The sequence below is a fragment of the Ovis canadensis genome, chromosome 26 (assembly GCF_042477335.2).
Source record: "Ovis canadensis isolate MfBH-ARS-UI-01 breed Bighorn chromosome 26, ARS-UI_OviCan_v2, whole genome shotgun sequence".
NCBI lineage: Eukaryota > Metazoa > Chordata > Mammalia > Artiodactyla > Bovidae > Ovis > Ovis canadensis.
The window spans coordinates 39,413,263-39,428,140 of record NC_091270.1 but is presented as its reverse complement, the minus strand read 5'-3'; the positions used below and the strand labels follow the sequence as shown (position 1 = coordinate 39,428,140).

Genomic DNA, 14,878 nt, shown 5'->3' with positions numbered 1-14,878 from the left:
ATGATTACACTGGAAGCATTCCCACCTAAATCTGCTCTCTAGCAACTGCATGCAGCCAGGACCTGTATAAATCATAAGTCTGGAGTCACAAGTTCTGTTTAATTTGACATTCAGTCAAAATGCTGGTAAGAGAAATAGATGTGCCCAGGGCTTTCAGCTTGTTAAAGATGGTGCGAGCAGGGTAGAATTCGAAGAAGGGGTACATGTCATGTAGAAGTGGAGAATCTTTAAAAATATCTCTATCGTGTTAACTTAAAAAAAAAAAAAAACTGGTTTCAGAAGATGCAGTGGGTTTGGAACTCTTACCACTCATAATATAAGCAAAGTACCAGGATCTTAAATCAATTGGGATGAAAAGGTTTGGAGACAACAGAATGTATTCGCTACTTTCTCATGAAAAAAAGGTGCATGTTAGTTGTTCAGTCGTGTCTGACTTTCTGCGATCCCATGGACCGAAGCCCACCAGGCTCTTTTGTCCATGGAATTCTCTAGGCAAGAGTACTGAAGTGGGCAGCCATTCCTTCTCTGGGGGATCTTCCCAACACAGGGATTGAACCTGGATCTCCTACATTGCTGGCAGATTCTTTACTGTCTGAGCTACCAGGGAAGCCTGATTATATCTTACATCAAAAATTCCAAATGGAGCAAAGATTTAAATATAAGAAAATAAAGTGATTAAAGGGCTAGAGGACGACTATGTTATTTTTAAAAATATTTTCAAAAGCCAAAGGCATCTCCATGCATGACACAAAACAAGTCAGAAACCATAAAAGAAAATACAATTGATTGTCGTCATTTACAGAAGTCAGATTCTATAAAGCTCCTGTGAACCCAGAATTAGTGAACACTGAATTGGCACCCCAAGGGGAAATACAGGATTAGGTTCCTATGAGCCTGTGGTCACAAAACTGGTCAACACCTAATCTTGTTTCATGTGTGTTTCTGTTTAAAGACACTCGTGCACTGTCAGTACAGGCTCTGGCATTAGAAATAAACGTCAGCAAATAGATGCGTATGCAAATACTGATCTGTGAGTAAGGAAGATTGACTGCATTTAGTATTTTTGACTGCATAAAATTTAAAAGGTTCTACAAGGCAGAAATCTAGACATAAATATAAGGGAAGTAAAAAACCAAAATCAAACTAGGTAAAACTAAGTGCAACATACCTGATAGAAAAAAAAAAAGTAATTTTCTTAATCAACAGAACTTTCTTCAGAGTCAGTATGAAAAACCAATATGATGAAACCATATGAGTCAACAGTCTGAATATTAGGGGAATACAAATTGCTTAAATTTTTTTGATAGGTAATCCATTTAAATGGCTTAGTAACAAAGGTACATAAAAATGTATAGTGAGAATTATCTTCCCATGCCAGCTCCCAGCACCAAGTAACCCACATCAGAGGCACTATGCTCTTAGCTTCTTGTTTAATCTTGAGATACTTCACATAAATATAAGCATATTTGTGCATGTAAGTATGTGCCTGGGTAGCCTTACCTTTTTCAATTACACAAATTAGTATGTTATACACAATACAGCTAGCTTTTGTCTCTTTGCATATTGAGATCAAAAGAATCCCCCTGGAATGCAGGAGACATAGGAGATGTGGGTTTGATCCCTGAGTCAGGAAGGTCCCCAGGAAAAGGGAATAGCAATCCACTCCAGTATTCTTGCCTGGAGAATCCTGAGGACAGAGGAGCCTCGCAGAGTACAGTCCAAAGGGTTGCAAAGGGTCGGACGCGACTCAGCACAGCACAGCGTAGTGTTTGTTCTGTAGCTATTGAGTATGAAAAGCTGCATAGCTTTCTATGCTAATAACACCACACCAACGGCGATGTATGTTGTTAGCTACATTTTGCTACCACGAATTACAGCACAAATAACATTCTTTAAGTATCCCCGTGCAAATCCATTGAGTAAATTTTGTGTGCTCAGTAGCTCAGTCCTGTCCCACTCTTTGTGACCCCCATGGACAGTAGCCCACCAGACTCCTCTGTCCATGGAATTTTCCAGGCAAGAATACTGGAGCAGGTTGCCATTTCCTTCTCCAGGGGGTCTTCCCAACCCAAGGATCGAAACTACGTCTCTTGTGTCTCCTGCACTGGCTAGCAGATTCTATACCACTGCGCTTGGAAATCCAAATGTTATTTTATTCATCTGCATCTTTTGACTTTTATGTTATTTATAGTTTTTTACTACTCAATAAATAGTAGGATTAATTATGCAATGAAAGATAAGTTTAAAAATAAAATTGAAATTAAGAAAAATCAATAAAAAGGAAAGAATCCAAAGGGATTAGTAGAGGAAAGGAAGGAGAAAAATACTGTTAGTCACTCAGTTGTGTCCGGCTCTTTGTGACCCAATGGACTGTTGCCCTCCAGCCGCCTCTGTCCATGGGATTCTCCAATCAAGAACACTGGAGTGGGCTGCCATGTCCTACTCCAGGGCATCTTCCCAACCCAGGGACTGAGCTTGTGTTTCTCACGTTGCAGGCAGATTCTTTACCACTGAGCCACCAGGGAAGCCCACAGAACAAGAGAACTATCCTCCGAAGGAAGTACTTTTTCTTTCTCGGTTTTCCACTTAGTTAAAAAAATCAAGTCTATGTTGGCTAATTTGACTGATATTTAGATTAGCAATTTGTAATTAATGATTTGGGCTTCCCTCACAGCTCAGTTGGTAAAGAATCCACCTGCAATGCAGGCGACCCCGGTTTGATTCCTGGATCGGGAAGATCCCCTAGAGAAGGGATAGGCTACCCACTCCAGTATTGATGATTAATAAAACTCTGCATAGGTAACAAACATGCAAGGTAACTGGGCTCCAGTTGCCCACACAGGGATTGCTATGTTATGCTGTTTTAGTGGTGCAACTGTTTATTGGCTAAATTTTATTAAGCACATCACCCTGTTCCCCAGCGAAGCTGATCTGCTGAGGTGTGCGATGACGATTCCTGAACTATGTCTTCAGGGAGGGATCAGAAATGAAGGGAGAGCAACTGTGTCTAAATATAAAGAGCACTGAAGATTCAAAGACGGCAGAATGAAAGTACCCTCAGGAAATACTGTAGCTTGTACAATGAAGGCAACCTTTTCCTGAAATGGGCTACTAACTTAAGGCCATTAGAAGAGGGCACATGCAGGGATAAGCTGGGAGACTGGGACTGATATATACACACTACTGTATGCAAAGTAGAGAACTAATAAGAACCTGCTGAGAAGAGCACAAGGAGCTCTACTCAACAATCGGTCATAACTGATGAGGGAACAGAACCTGAAAAGAAGAGGGGATATATGTGTATGTACAGCTGATTCACTTTGCTGTACACCTGAAACTAACCCAACATTGTAAATCATCTGTATTCTGACAAAAAATAAATAAAACAGAACCATATTTGGCTAACCAATCCCTTCCAGTATAACCTTATCCTTATATATAAAACTCACATTTCTCTCGACTCAACAAAGTCTTAAACTGATAAATTATGAATACAAATAGACTATAATATTTAAAAAGAACATGGTACATGGTGGGTGTTCTTCGGCTTAAAATCTTTACTTTGATTAGTTTAGAAGCAAAATAAAGACTAGAGCTATATTCCTTTCTGTGCAAGGTGACCTTTTCACCTGACATCAGAGACAACTATCCTAACAGTATTGAGATTTTTATTTTTGTACACATAACTAAAACTAATTTTTCAATAATCAAAGTTCCTTTTTACCTTTTAACTCTCAATTATTTTCCCCATATTCTGCGGTCAGACTTATTTTGCTAAGTCATTCTCTAATTACCATTTCTTCTCTGAGTCAATAAAAATTTAGAGCTCCTACTAAGGGGCAGGCACCATGCCTACAGAACAAAACATATTCCCTCATCTCTGACTTCAAAAGGTTTAGGAGAAATAAATAGGCTGTATTCTTCCTTTTCCCAAAGGAAAAGAGAATTCTCTTTCAGATAAGGTCTTAGCCAAAAAGAAAAGAAAAAAACAAACAAACTTCAATTTAAAAAATGTAGCTCTTTCTGCAAACTTCGGAGGGAACATTCAGATTAATTATTTCTAGCAAGTACTTACTCACCATGGGCCAAAACATCTTGCTGAACTGAGGTAATTATCTGTTTTCTTCCTTAGCTCTACTGTGGTGCAGAATACGGAATAGAGGGGGATGGAAGCACGCAGACACCTGCTATGGTCGCTCTGCAGTGCTACAGGAGGTTATCATTTAATGAGATTGTGTAAAGGAGCATGACTGCTGTGTACAGGAGCTGCCGAATCAAAAGTGTTCTGATTTACTTCTTGCTTGTTTAAGATAATGGGGTGACTAGGTTTGGCACTATTCTTCATTTCCTCATTAGGATAAAATCTCCCCTCTCTAGCACCTCCAGTTCTGCACTCAGGAAACAGATAATTGCCCTGTACTCAGGAGTCCCATTACTATCTTCAAAAATGAATGCCATGTTGGACGAATTGGGAGGGCAGCACAGACCTACATACACTATGATGTGTAAAATAGAGAGCTAGTGGGAAGCTGCTGGATAGCAGAGGGAGCTCAGCTCGGTGCTCTGCGATGACCGAGAGGCTGGGGGTTGGAGGGAGGTCCAAGAAGGAGGGGATATGCGTATACTTATAGCTGACTCACTTTGTTGTACAGCAGAAACTAACACAACATTATAAAGCAATTCAATAGGTATTCAGAACCAAAAAAGAAAAAAGAATGCTGTTAAAAATGAACATGAGCGAATTCCCTGGTGGTCCAGGGGTTAGGACTCGGTGCTCAGGGTTCAATTCTGGTCAGGGAACTAAGATCCCTGCAAGCAGAACAGCACAGCATCCCCCTACACACACACCAAGAAATGAATATGGGATAGATCAAGGGCATCAGGGGGCAGTGGAAACACTTCAGGAGACGATAAGATCTAAGAGGACCTCAGTTTCCTCATTGCTACCAGATGCTCTCTGAACACATCCCTCTAGCTCTGATATCTCATGAACCTGTTTTTATTAGTATCTTGGAAGTAATTTCCCCTTTTATTTTTCTAAATGTATCCCCTGAGCCAGTTCAAAACAGCAGAAAAATTTACAAGGTTATTTTTCTTAAAATATGAGCATCATCTTTGAAATGTTCGGGATTTCAATTTTAAAATACTTTATGGATTATATTTTCCCCATGATTGCTCTCACACATTGGATCCTTTTTCTCAAAAGCATTCTTAGGGAGTATGGCTATGAGATCTGAAATATTTCTAAGACATCAATCATTTAGACTGAAATAACAAAGTTGAAATCTTATTTTTTATTCACAAGCTCTCCACTGTCTCAGCTGGCATTGGCGAATCTTAATTATGTTTTTAGTGTCCCATATAATTTTGATTAGCTCCTGTTAAGGAGTTATCATCAAAGAGTGTTGTGATGTATTTCAAAAGCAGCAACTGAATCATCTTTGAACAGTGGTAGCTATCTTTCAGGCAAAAAAATTTAGAGCCAATGCCAGTAGGCAGGGATATAAGCTCTAGTGAGATCTTTAAATATTTCTGAAAAAAGAAATAGACGATATGTCTGCGCTAGAACAGAATACTGGACACTAGACCATGGAACGTTTTGTTTCAAGGTGACCGTTTCTTTATGTCACTAGCTTCTTCAGCATAATATTAGGGAAATCTGACTGATCTAAATCTAGGCGCTGTGTGAACCTTGAATTATCTGGGTCTCTGCCACTGGAAAGCAAATGTCAAAACTGGTTTATTTAAGAAAAAATAGTTCTTTGTTAGAGGACTTCCCTGGTGGTCCGGTGGTTGAGACTCTGCCTGCCAGCGCAGGGGACGCAGGTTTGATCCTTGGCCCAGGAGGACCCAACAGGCCGCAGGGCAAGTCATCAGCGCTGAGCCGCTGCTCTAGAGCCCGGGAGCTGCAACGAGAGAGGCCAGCACGGTGAGAGGCCAGCGCACGGCAACAAAGACTGGCCCCCACTCTCCGCAAGCGGAGAAAGCCTGCGCTCAGTGACAAAGAGCCAGCACAGCCATAAGTGGACAAATAAAGAAGTTTTTTAAAAATAAACTTACAAGAGCTAGCACTGACAACAGACTGCATAAAAAGATACTGAAACCCTTTTTTCATTCAAATTTTAAGTTTCTGAAAGGCCCGTTCCATTGTATAACTTATTTTATAAGTTGTTACAGAAATTGAAAAGTTGTTACATAGTGGCAAGTTGTAAGAAGTTTTGATAACACAAGACTAAATGCCCAGAACACATAAATCTAGAGAAATATGTATGTGAAAGTAACTTATAAAGAGACTGGATCCTATCACTAGAATACTAGGGAACTGTTATTATTAATAATAGTTAGGATCAGCAATAATAGCACTACTATTATTAATGATACTATATTATTAAATTTTATTATAATTATTATATTTATTATAATTATAATATAAAATTATATTATATTCATAAAATTATAATAATAATAAAATATTATTATATTATTATTATTAAATAATAATACTAGGAACTATTACTATCTGCTGGGGGCCACCTGACATTTCTTGCTTGTGCTAGGGAACCTGTACTAGGGAACTATTATTATTAATAATAGTTAGGATTAACAATAATAGCACTACTATTATTAATAATACTATTAATAATGTATATTATTATACTTTGTTATAATTATTATATTATAAAATTATATATTATAAATATAATATAAAATTCTGTTATATTTATTATGAAATTATTAAATTTTATTATAATATATTATATTATTAAATAATAGTACTAGGAACTATTACTATCTGCTGGGGGCCAGCTGACATTTCTTGCTTGTGCTATCATGTTAAGAAACCCCTATGGACATGACCTTATTCAGTCAGTTCAGTTCAGTCACTCAGTCGTGTCCAACTCTTTGCGACCCCATGACTCACAGCACGCCAGGCCTCCCTGTCCATCACCAACTCCTGGAGTTCACTCAGACTCACGTCCATCGAGTCTGTGATGCCATCCAGCCATCTCATCCTCTGTCGTCCCCTTCTCCTCCTGCCCCCAATCCCTCCCAGCATCAGAGTCTTTTCCAATGAGTCAACTCTTCGCATGAGGTGGCCAAAGTACTGGAGTTTCAGCTTTAGCATCATTCCTTCCAAAGAAATCCCAGGGCTGACCTCCTTCAGAATGGACTGGTTGGATCTCCTTGCAGTCCAAAGGACTCTCAAGAGTCTTCTCCAACACCACAGTTCAAAAGCATCAATTCTTTGGCGCTCAGCTTTCTTCACAGTCCAGCTCTCACATGACCTTATTAAACAGTCAATAAATAATATTTCCTTTTCCTATTTCCATCTCCTTTTCTCTATGTATGAACACGTCCATGCTCTCTGAAGGCTCTTCATTTGCGTGCCTACAATCCATGCTGGGGGTTCTGTCTTGGTTGGTGAGACCTCATTTTATTGCACTTCCCAGATACTGTGTTGTGTTTTGCACCAACTGAAGGTCTGTGGCAACTTGGCCTTGAGCAAGTCTACTGGAGCCATTTTTCCAAGAGCATTTGCTCACTTTGTGTCTCTCTGTCACATTTTGGTGATTCTCCCTGTATTTCAAACCCTCCACCAGAAGAAACACTTACAACTTGCTGAAAGCTCAGATGATGGTGAACATTTTTCAGCAATACCCTATTTAAAAAATGAGGTATGTACATGGTTTTTGTAGACTTAATGCTGCTGCATGCTGAAAAGACTACAGTGTAAACACCATTTTTAAATGCACTAAGAGGCCAAAAAAATGTCGTGTGACTCACTTTATTGCAACACTTGCTTTAATGCCATGGTCGGGAATGGAACCCGCAATATCGCCAAGGTTGGCCTGTATCAAGTTATTGCTATTCCCTAAGACAAAGGATGGAGAAGGCAATGGCACCCCACTCCAGCACTCTTGCCTGGAAAGTCCCATGGATGGAGGAGCCTCGTGGGCCACGGTCCACGGGGTCACACAGAGTTGAACACGACTGAAGTGACTTAGCAGCAGCAGCAGCAAGACAAAGTAACTGGTAGTATTGCATTTTCCACTAAGGATAGCATGTAACACAGATTTTTCTCTTACAGGTTGTGGAACTGGAAAGTATCTGAAAGTGAACAGTCAGGTACATACCCTGGGCTGTGACTACTGTGCACCATTGGTCGAGATTGCCCGGAGCAGAGGCTGTGAAGTCATGGTGTGTGACAACCTTAACCTCCCCTTCAGGGATCAGGGCTTCGATGCCATCATCTCCATAGGCGGTAAGGCAACCCCATCACAGGGTCGCTCTTCACCGTGAGAATAACGTTACCTGGTTGAGGACACTCTCACAACTCAACATCCATTCTTTGTAGAAAGATCCATGTAATTCATTTAATCTAATTTTTAAAAATATATTTCAACTGAATTATTTAATTTTAAGTGTACTTACAGTGGTACATGAGATTCTTTTATCTAGTTTAACCTTCAAACTGTTGCTTTCCTCTTTTGGATGACTCATTCCAGTTTCTTCCACTTATGAATGACAAACTATTAGGGTTGTACTCATTGAAAACAGTACTTTGCTCTACTGAAATGAAGCCAGCTTCTTACAACGTGAAGTAGATCTCTAGAAGTCATACTACTTTTTTCAGCCCACAAGTGTGGCCTTTACTAGCAGAATATTCTAAGAGTAATGCACTGACTGTCACTGGAAGGATGTCACCAACCTGCCACTCATGGTACAGAAGTCTCTGGGGAAGACAGGCCCGCCTGGTCCCAGGCTGCCCTGGTTTTACATTGCCCCCCTGTTCTCTCACTGTCAGAGATCATTCAAAAATCTAGGGAATACACCAGTCATATTCTCCCAACAAGTGTGCCCATAAAATACACATGCCAAAAATGAAAAGAAACAGCAAAAATCCATGCCTGAGGTATGTACAGATTGGGCTCATTTTCCTAGAGGAGGAAATGGCAACCCACCCCAGTATTCTTGCCTGGAGAATCCCATGCACAGACAAGCCTGACAGGCTACAGTCCATGGAGTCGCAAAGAGTCAGACACAACTGACTGATCACAAGGCTCATTTTACCCAATACATGTATTCCTGAAACCTAGTATGTTGCTCATATTTAAATATGCTAGGGAATCATGCTATGTAAGGGAATATTATGGCAAATTCTTTTCCAAAGTGAGAAATCTTGTGCAAGGCAAAGTATTTCCTCCAACACACTTTTAAAATAATTAACATATTTGAATATAGCAAGCTTTATCAAAGCAAAGTGAATCTGTACAAAACTGACTGCTAGATATTAATAAAGATACAGAATACGACTATTTGCTCTCTCCTGAAATAAACAAGAAATCAATTTATTAACACTAATTGGGAACTGTATATTTGCAAAGTGAGGGGATGCGGACCTGGATGTCATGACCTTGGAACCAGTTAGGACTGGCAAGAGGTGGTTGCCATGGAAACCTGCTCGTTGACAGCCCTACTTCTCTGCTTTTGAAACTGTTAACTCCATTTGGTTGTAAGAATTAAAAGAAGGGATTCTTGTTGAACCAAGAAACATTACACTGTCCTCTGAATCTTCAGTAGGAAGTTTTTGGTTTGGTCACGCCACCTGAAGAACTGGAAACTGCAGAGAGGTCAGAGAAGTGCTTGCTCTTTTGTTTACTTTAGTTGTAGAATTTCTGCGGCCAGCTACCTATAAACAGGCTGTGCTGCTGAACCACCACTGGGGCGTGGGACTACTGACCAACTTTGCTCTTTCAGAAAATGCTCCACGTTGTACATTGTTGAGTCCTTCTTTTCGGTCAGCTGAAGTCTCTTGCCCGAAGAGGAGATGAGAACAGCTGGCTGCCATCTTCCAGTGAAAAATGCTTCCTTCAGTGGAAACCCAGCATGTGTTTTTATGAACTGTGGTCATTTTCCAGTTAGTTTTTACATTTAGAACTAGGGGAAATTTCACTAAACTGTCTCTCCTATGTCCATATAGATTTACTTCCCTATTTAGAATATGTATGTTGGCATTTCTTGCTTAACACGAAGAAATATATTTTCACTATTTTTAAATACATAAATATATATTTTCCATGTCTCTTAATAATAATATGAGAGGGTAGGCATCAAACCTAATTATACATTCCTTATGTTTTACTGACAGATAACAAAAAGAAACAGTCTTTCTACTTACTTTTAGAATAGAATGATAAAATTTTTATAAAAGTTTGTCCATATATTCAAATGGTGTAAACAAACTTTTCATGCCAGTCGTTCTCAACTTGAGATTATACTGTACCCCACTCTCAGGGGATATCTGTCAACGTTTGGAGGCATTTTTGGTTGTCACCACTGAGTATTGTATGTTCAACTGTTGTCTACTTGGTCCCCACTGCCTTGCAATAAAGAATTATTCAGCTTGTTTAAAAATGCCAATAGTGCTGAGGTTGTAAAATTCTGCTTCATACTAAACCCATAGATTCTGAATAATTATAGTCAAATGAGACACACCTGAAAAATTAAATAACAATACATCATAAAATACCAAGATATAACAGGACTTTTAAGATGACTACGTGGAACCTCATATGATTCTGGAATCCAGTCACTGAATTCAACCTACCCATGTGTTCAATCAACACCCTATCCTACAGGAAACATACACCAAGTGCTACTTTTGCCTTTAAATTATGATTTTTAAACAACAAGGGACTTTTCTATTCTTTAAAATTCAACACAGTTTCCTGACATTGATAATTCATATAAATATATCTTTTAAGTCCCACTTATTTATAATGTTTCTTAACAGAATATGTGTGTATAGGCATGCATAATACATTTTATATGTATTGTAAGTTTTTCTTTTTCTGAAACATCTGGCTTAAAAGTTACTTAGTATTATATGTTAAAATATAAAAGATTCAGATATTTCCTGGGTGAAATTATGGCATTAAAATGGATTATCACATAAGCAATAGTAAGGAATGAAAAGTATAAAGATATTCTTCCTTAAAAACAAAACTTCTGAAGCCAAGAATCCTAAAATGTTGAAGTCCTATAAAGTCTGCTAAGAAGACATTACTATATTAAAATCATCCTATTTTAATGGTGTTTCTCCCCTCTCATAGTCAAAACACAAGAATACAGTCAATTCTAATTATTCACAGAAGTTATGTTCTATAATGTCCTGTGAACACTGAATTAACAAATACCGAACCATTGCTCCCAGGGGAAATACAGGATTAGGTTCTTGTGAGCCTCTGGTCACAATATTTTTGTCAATTAATCAACACAGAAATCATGAACAAAAACACAAAAATGCAAAACACACGGCACTAAATAGACCGTGAAGAGGACACTTGCTGGCACTGCCGGAGCGGAGACAGAAGGTGGAGCAGCTCCTCCTCGGGCCCCAGCTGGGAACACGTGACTGAGGACGCTCAGCTTCTTGGTTGTTCTATGCACGTCAAGGAATGACCACAAAAATGCTGAGCATGCAGAGTTCTGAAGTTATAACATATTTTAGCGAGTGGGCGAATCTGTGGACACAGAATCCACAGGTGACAAGGATCAACTGCGTTTAAAAAACACACCCACAGAAGCTTCAGGGTGAATTAGGTGCAAGCCATGGGAGATATTAATGACCAGGGGTAGTCACAGATCTGAATGTTAGTGCTCGCCTAAGTCTGACTCAGTCCTGACTTCCCTGTCCCCCTTCGGCTCATTGACCAAGACACTACTCAAAAAGTGTAAGCTCGGGGCATTACTTTCTGGTGGCCCAGTGGTTAAGATTCTGCACTCCCAATGCAGGAGGCCTGGGTTGGAGCCCTGGGTGGGGAACTAAGATCCCACAGGCCCTGCTTGCTGCATGGTGTGGCCGAAAAATAACAAAAATTTTAAAAGACATCAATAAATTTAAAAAAAAAAGTGTACGCTTTCAAACTGAACTCTGCAAAGGGCTCATTTTTCAGTGTCACTAGCCTGACACCTAGTGAAGTAAAGTGATCAGCCAATGATCACAAAGCCGGTCACTGCTAGATCCAGGACAAAATACGCTGGTGTCTTGTCCTCTAAATGCATCTGAGGGTTTCCCTGGTGGCTCAGTGGTAGAGAATCCGCCTGTCAATGCAGAAGACACAGGTTCAATCCCTGATCTGGAAGGATCCAACATGCCAGGGAGCAACTAAGCCAGTGCACCCCAACTACTGAGTCTGTGCTCTAGAGCCCAGAAGCTGTGACTACTGAGCCCATGGGTCACAACTACTGAAGCCACAAGGCCCGGAGCCTGTGCTCTGCCACAAGACCACCGCAATAAGCAGCTTGCGCACTGCAACCAGAGGGTAGCCACAACTAGAGAAAAACCCATGCAGCAACGAAGACCCAGCACAGCTGTAAATAAATAACTTACATGCATTTGAACCTCGTGCCTCTAGGTTCCTGCATGGTATAGTAAGAGAAACCAGGGTTTGTGCTCTGCTGATGGGAAAGCAAACCTACAACACAAAGTGTGCCTCTTGGATAATCTCGCTTTGACAGCTCTCTGTGCCATGTAAACGAAAGAGACTTATTTGTACCTCTGCATTATGCTAAGGCTACAGGCACTGTTTCACCCGCTCTGCACTCACATCTGAGCAGCAATGTCCAGACGCTCTTTAGAGCCAATTTCCCACTCCAGTATTCTTGCCTGGAGAATCCCAGGGACAGAGGAGCCTGGTGGGCTGCCGTCTGTGGGGTCGCACAGAGTCGGACACGACTGAAGCGACTTAGCAGCATGCATTATGCTAAGGTTACAGGCACTGTTTCACCCTCTCTGTACTCACATCTGAGCAGCAATGTCCAGACTCTCTTTAGAGCCAATTTCCTACCTGCAATAAGTGATAACCTTGTGTGAGGAAAAATAATGTGGTGTTTTTTCTTGACACACTGTGATTAAACTCTAGGAGCTCACAGACTGCTGCTGCTGCTGCTAAGTCACTTCAGTCATGTCCGACTCTGTGCGACCCCCATAGACAACAGACTAGTACTTTCTAAATACTGTTTGATAAAAATGCATCTAATAACCCCCCTAAGACTAGATACAGGCAATCCCACTTGACTCTCATTTTAACTTGCAAAGAACTGCAAGTAAAACAGTGACCTGTAAGTTGCTTTTTCTTAAGTAAATACAATTTCATATTATATTAACATTATGAAAAATTATAAGGAATCATTTGGTCTGGAGGTTGGATGGCTTACCTTAGCATTCTCTAAACAGAAAATTTTTTTAACATTTTCTCTACTTACACTTGCTTAACTTATTAACCAACTGTATTAATCAACCAATGGTATCAATCTTAATAACAATGACTGGCTCAGATGGTAAAGCATCTGCCTACAATGCGGGAGACCCAGGTTCAATTTGTGATGCTTCAGAAGTACAAATCATTCATTAAAACAAGTTATTTCATAGAATTCTACTAGGGAATATTTACCTAACTTAGGGTTAGCTCTCCCTTTCAAATTTTATTAATTCACACTGGTCATTTTTCTGGCTAACAAAATTCACAGGATTTTAGAACTGGAAGAGGCCTTACAGATTGTTCATTCTAGGTGTCTTCTTATACATGAAGAGACAAAGTCCAGAGAAGTTAAATAATTGTCCAAGATTCAGTTCAGTTCAGTTCAGTCGCTCAGTCGTGTCCGACTCTTTGCGACCCCATGAATCGCAGCACGCCAGGCCTCCCTGTCCATCACCAACTCCCAGAGTTCACTCAGATTCGCATCCATCGAGTCAGTGATGCCATCCAGCCATCTCATCCTCTGTTGTCCCCTTCTCCTCCTGCCCCCAATCCCTCCCAGCATCAGAATCTTTTCCAATGAGTCAACTCTTCGCATGAGGTGGCCAAAGTACTGGAGTTTCAGCTTTAGCATCATTCCCTCCAAAGAAATCCCCGGGTTGATCTCCTTTAGAATGGACTGGTTGGATCTCCTTGCAGTCCAAGGGACTCTCAAGAGTCTTCTCCAACACCACAGTTCAAAAGCATCAATTCTTCAGCGCTCAGCCTTCTTCACAGTCCAACTCTCACATCCATACATGACTACTGGAAAAACCATAGCCTTGACTAGACGGACCTTAGTCGGCAAAGTAATGTCTCTGCTTTTGAATATGCTATCCAGGTTGGTCATAACTTTTCTTCCAAGGAGTAAGCGTCTTTTAATTTCATGGCTGCAATCACCATCTGCAGTGATTTTGGAGCCCAAAAAAATAAAGTCTGACACTGTTTCCACTGTTTCCCCATCTATTTGCCATGAAGTGATGGGACCGGATGCCATGATCTTCGTTTTCTGAATGTTGAGCTTTAAGCCAACTTTTTCACTCTCCTCTTAGAGGCATATCTCACTTTATTGTACTTTGCGGACACTGCATTTTTACAAATGGAAGGTTGGGGCAACCTTGCACTGAGCCTGTTGTCTACTGGCGCTGTTCTGGCAATAGCGTTTGCTCACTTTGTGTCCCTGTGTCACATTTTAGTAATTCTGGTAACATTTTCAACTTTCTCATTATCATTATCTTTGCGTGGTGACCTGTGATCTTGGGTGTACTGCTGCAAAAAGATTATGACTTACTGAAGGCTCAGGGGATGGTTAGCAGTTTTTAGCAATATTTTTAAATTAAGGTACATACGTTGTTTTTTAACACAATAATGCTAGTGCACACTTAATTGGTTACAGTATAGTGTAAATAGCACTTTTATATGCACTGGGAAACCAAGAATTAGTGTGACTTTATTCATTCCAGTAGTCTGGAAGCAAACCCACAGTATCTCCAGGGTCTGCTGATATAGGAAACAAAGTTAAAAATTATGCTTCTCCTGAAACCAGGTCTGCGCTATTTCTACCATCTGCCCCAAGC

At 40.2% G+C, this 14,878-nt stretch overlaps 1 protein-coding gene and 1 long non-coding RNA gene across 8 annotated transcripts in view; one reads left to right on the top strand and one right to left on the bottom strand.

Moving 5' to 3' along the window:
- The window catches only part of TRMT9B (tRNA methyltransferase 9B (putative)), a 61,658-nt gene that overhangs the window by 44,678 nt on the left and 2,102 nt on the right, over positions 1–14,878 (top strand). For all 7 annotated transcript variants that reach the window (XM_069573145.1, XM_069573143.1, XM_069573144.1 and 4 more), the window contains one exon: positions 8,090–8,263. In XM_069573145.1, coding sequence (XP_069429246.1) covers positions 8,090–8,263 — 174 coding nt within the window. The remainder of the gene's footprint in view (positions 1–8,089; positions 8,264–14,878) is intronic.
- LOC138431015 (uncharacterized) overlaps positions 5,280–14,878 on the bottom strand; it is a 58,670-nt gene continuing 49,071 nt past the window's right edge. The window contains exon 3 of the long non-coding RNA XR_011253497.1: positions 5,280–5,906. This is a non-coding gene — a long non-coding RNA (uncharacterized lncRNA). The remainder of the gene's footprint in view (positions 5,907–14,878) is intronic.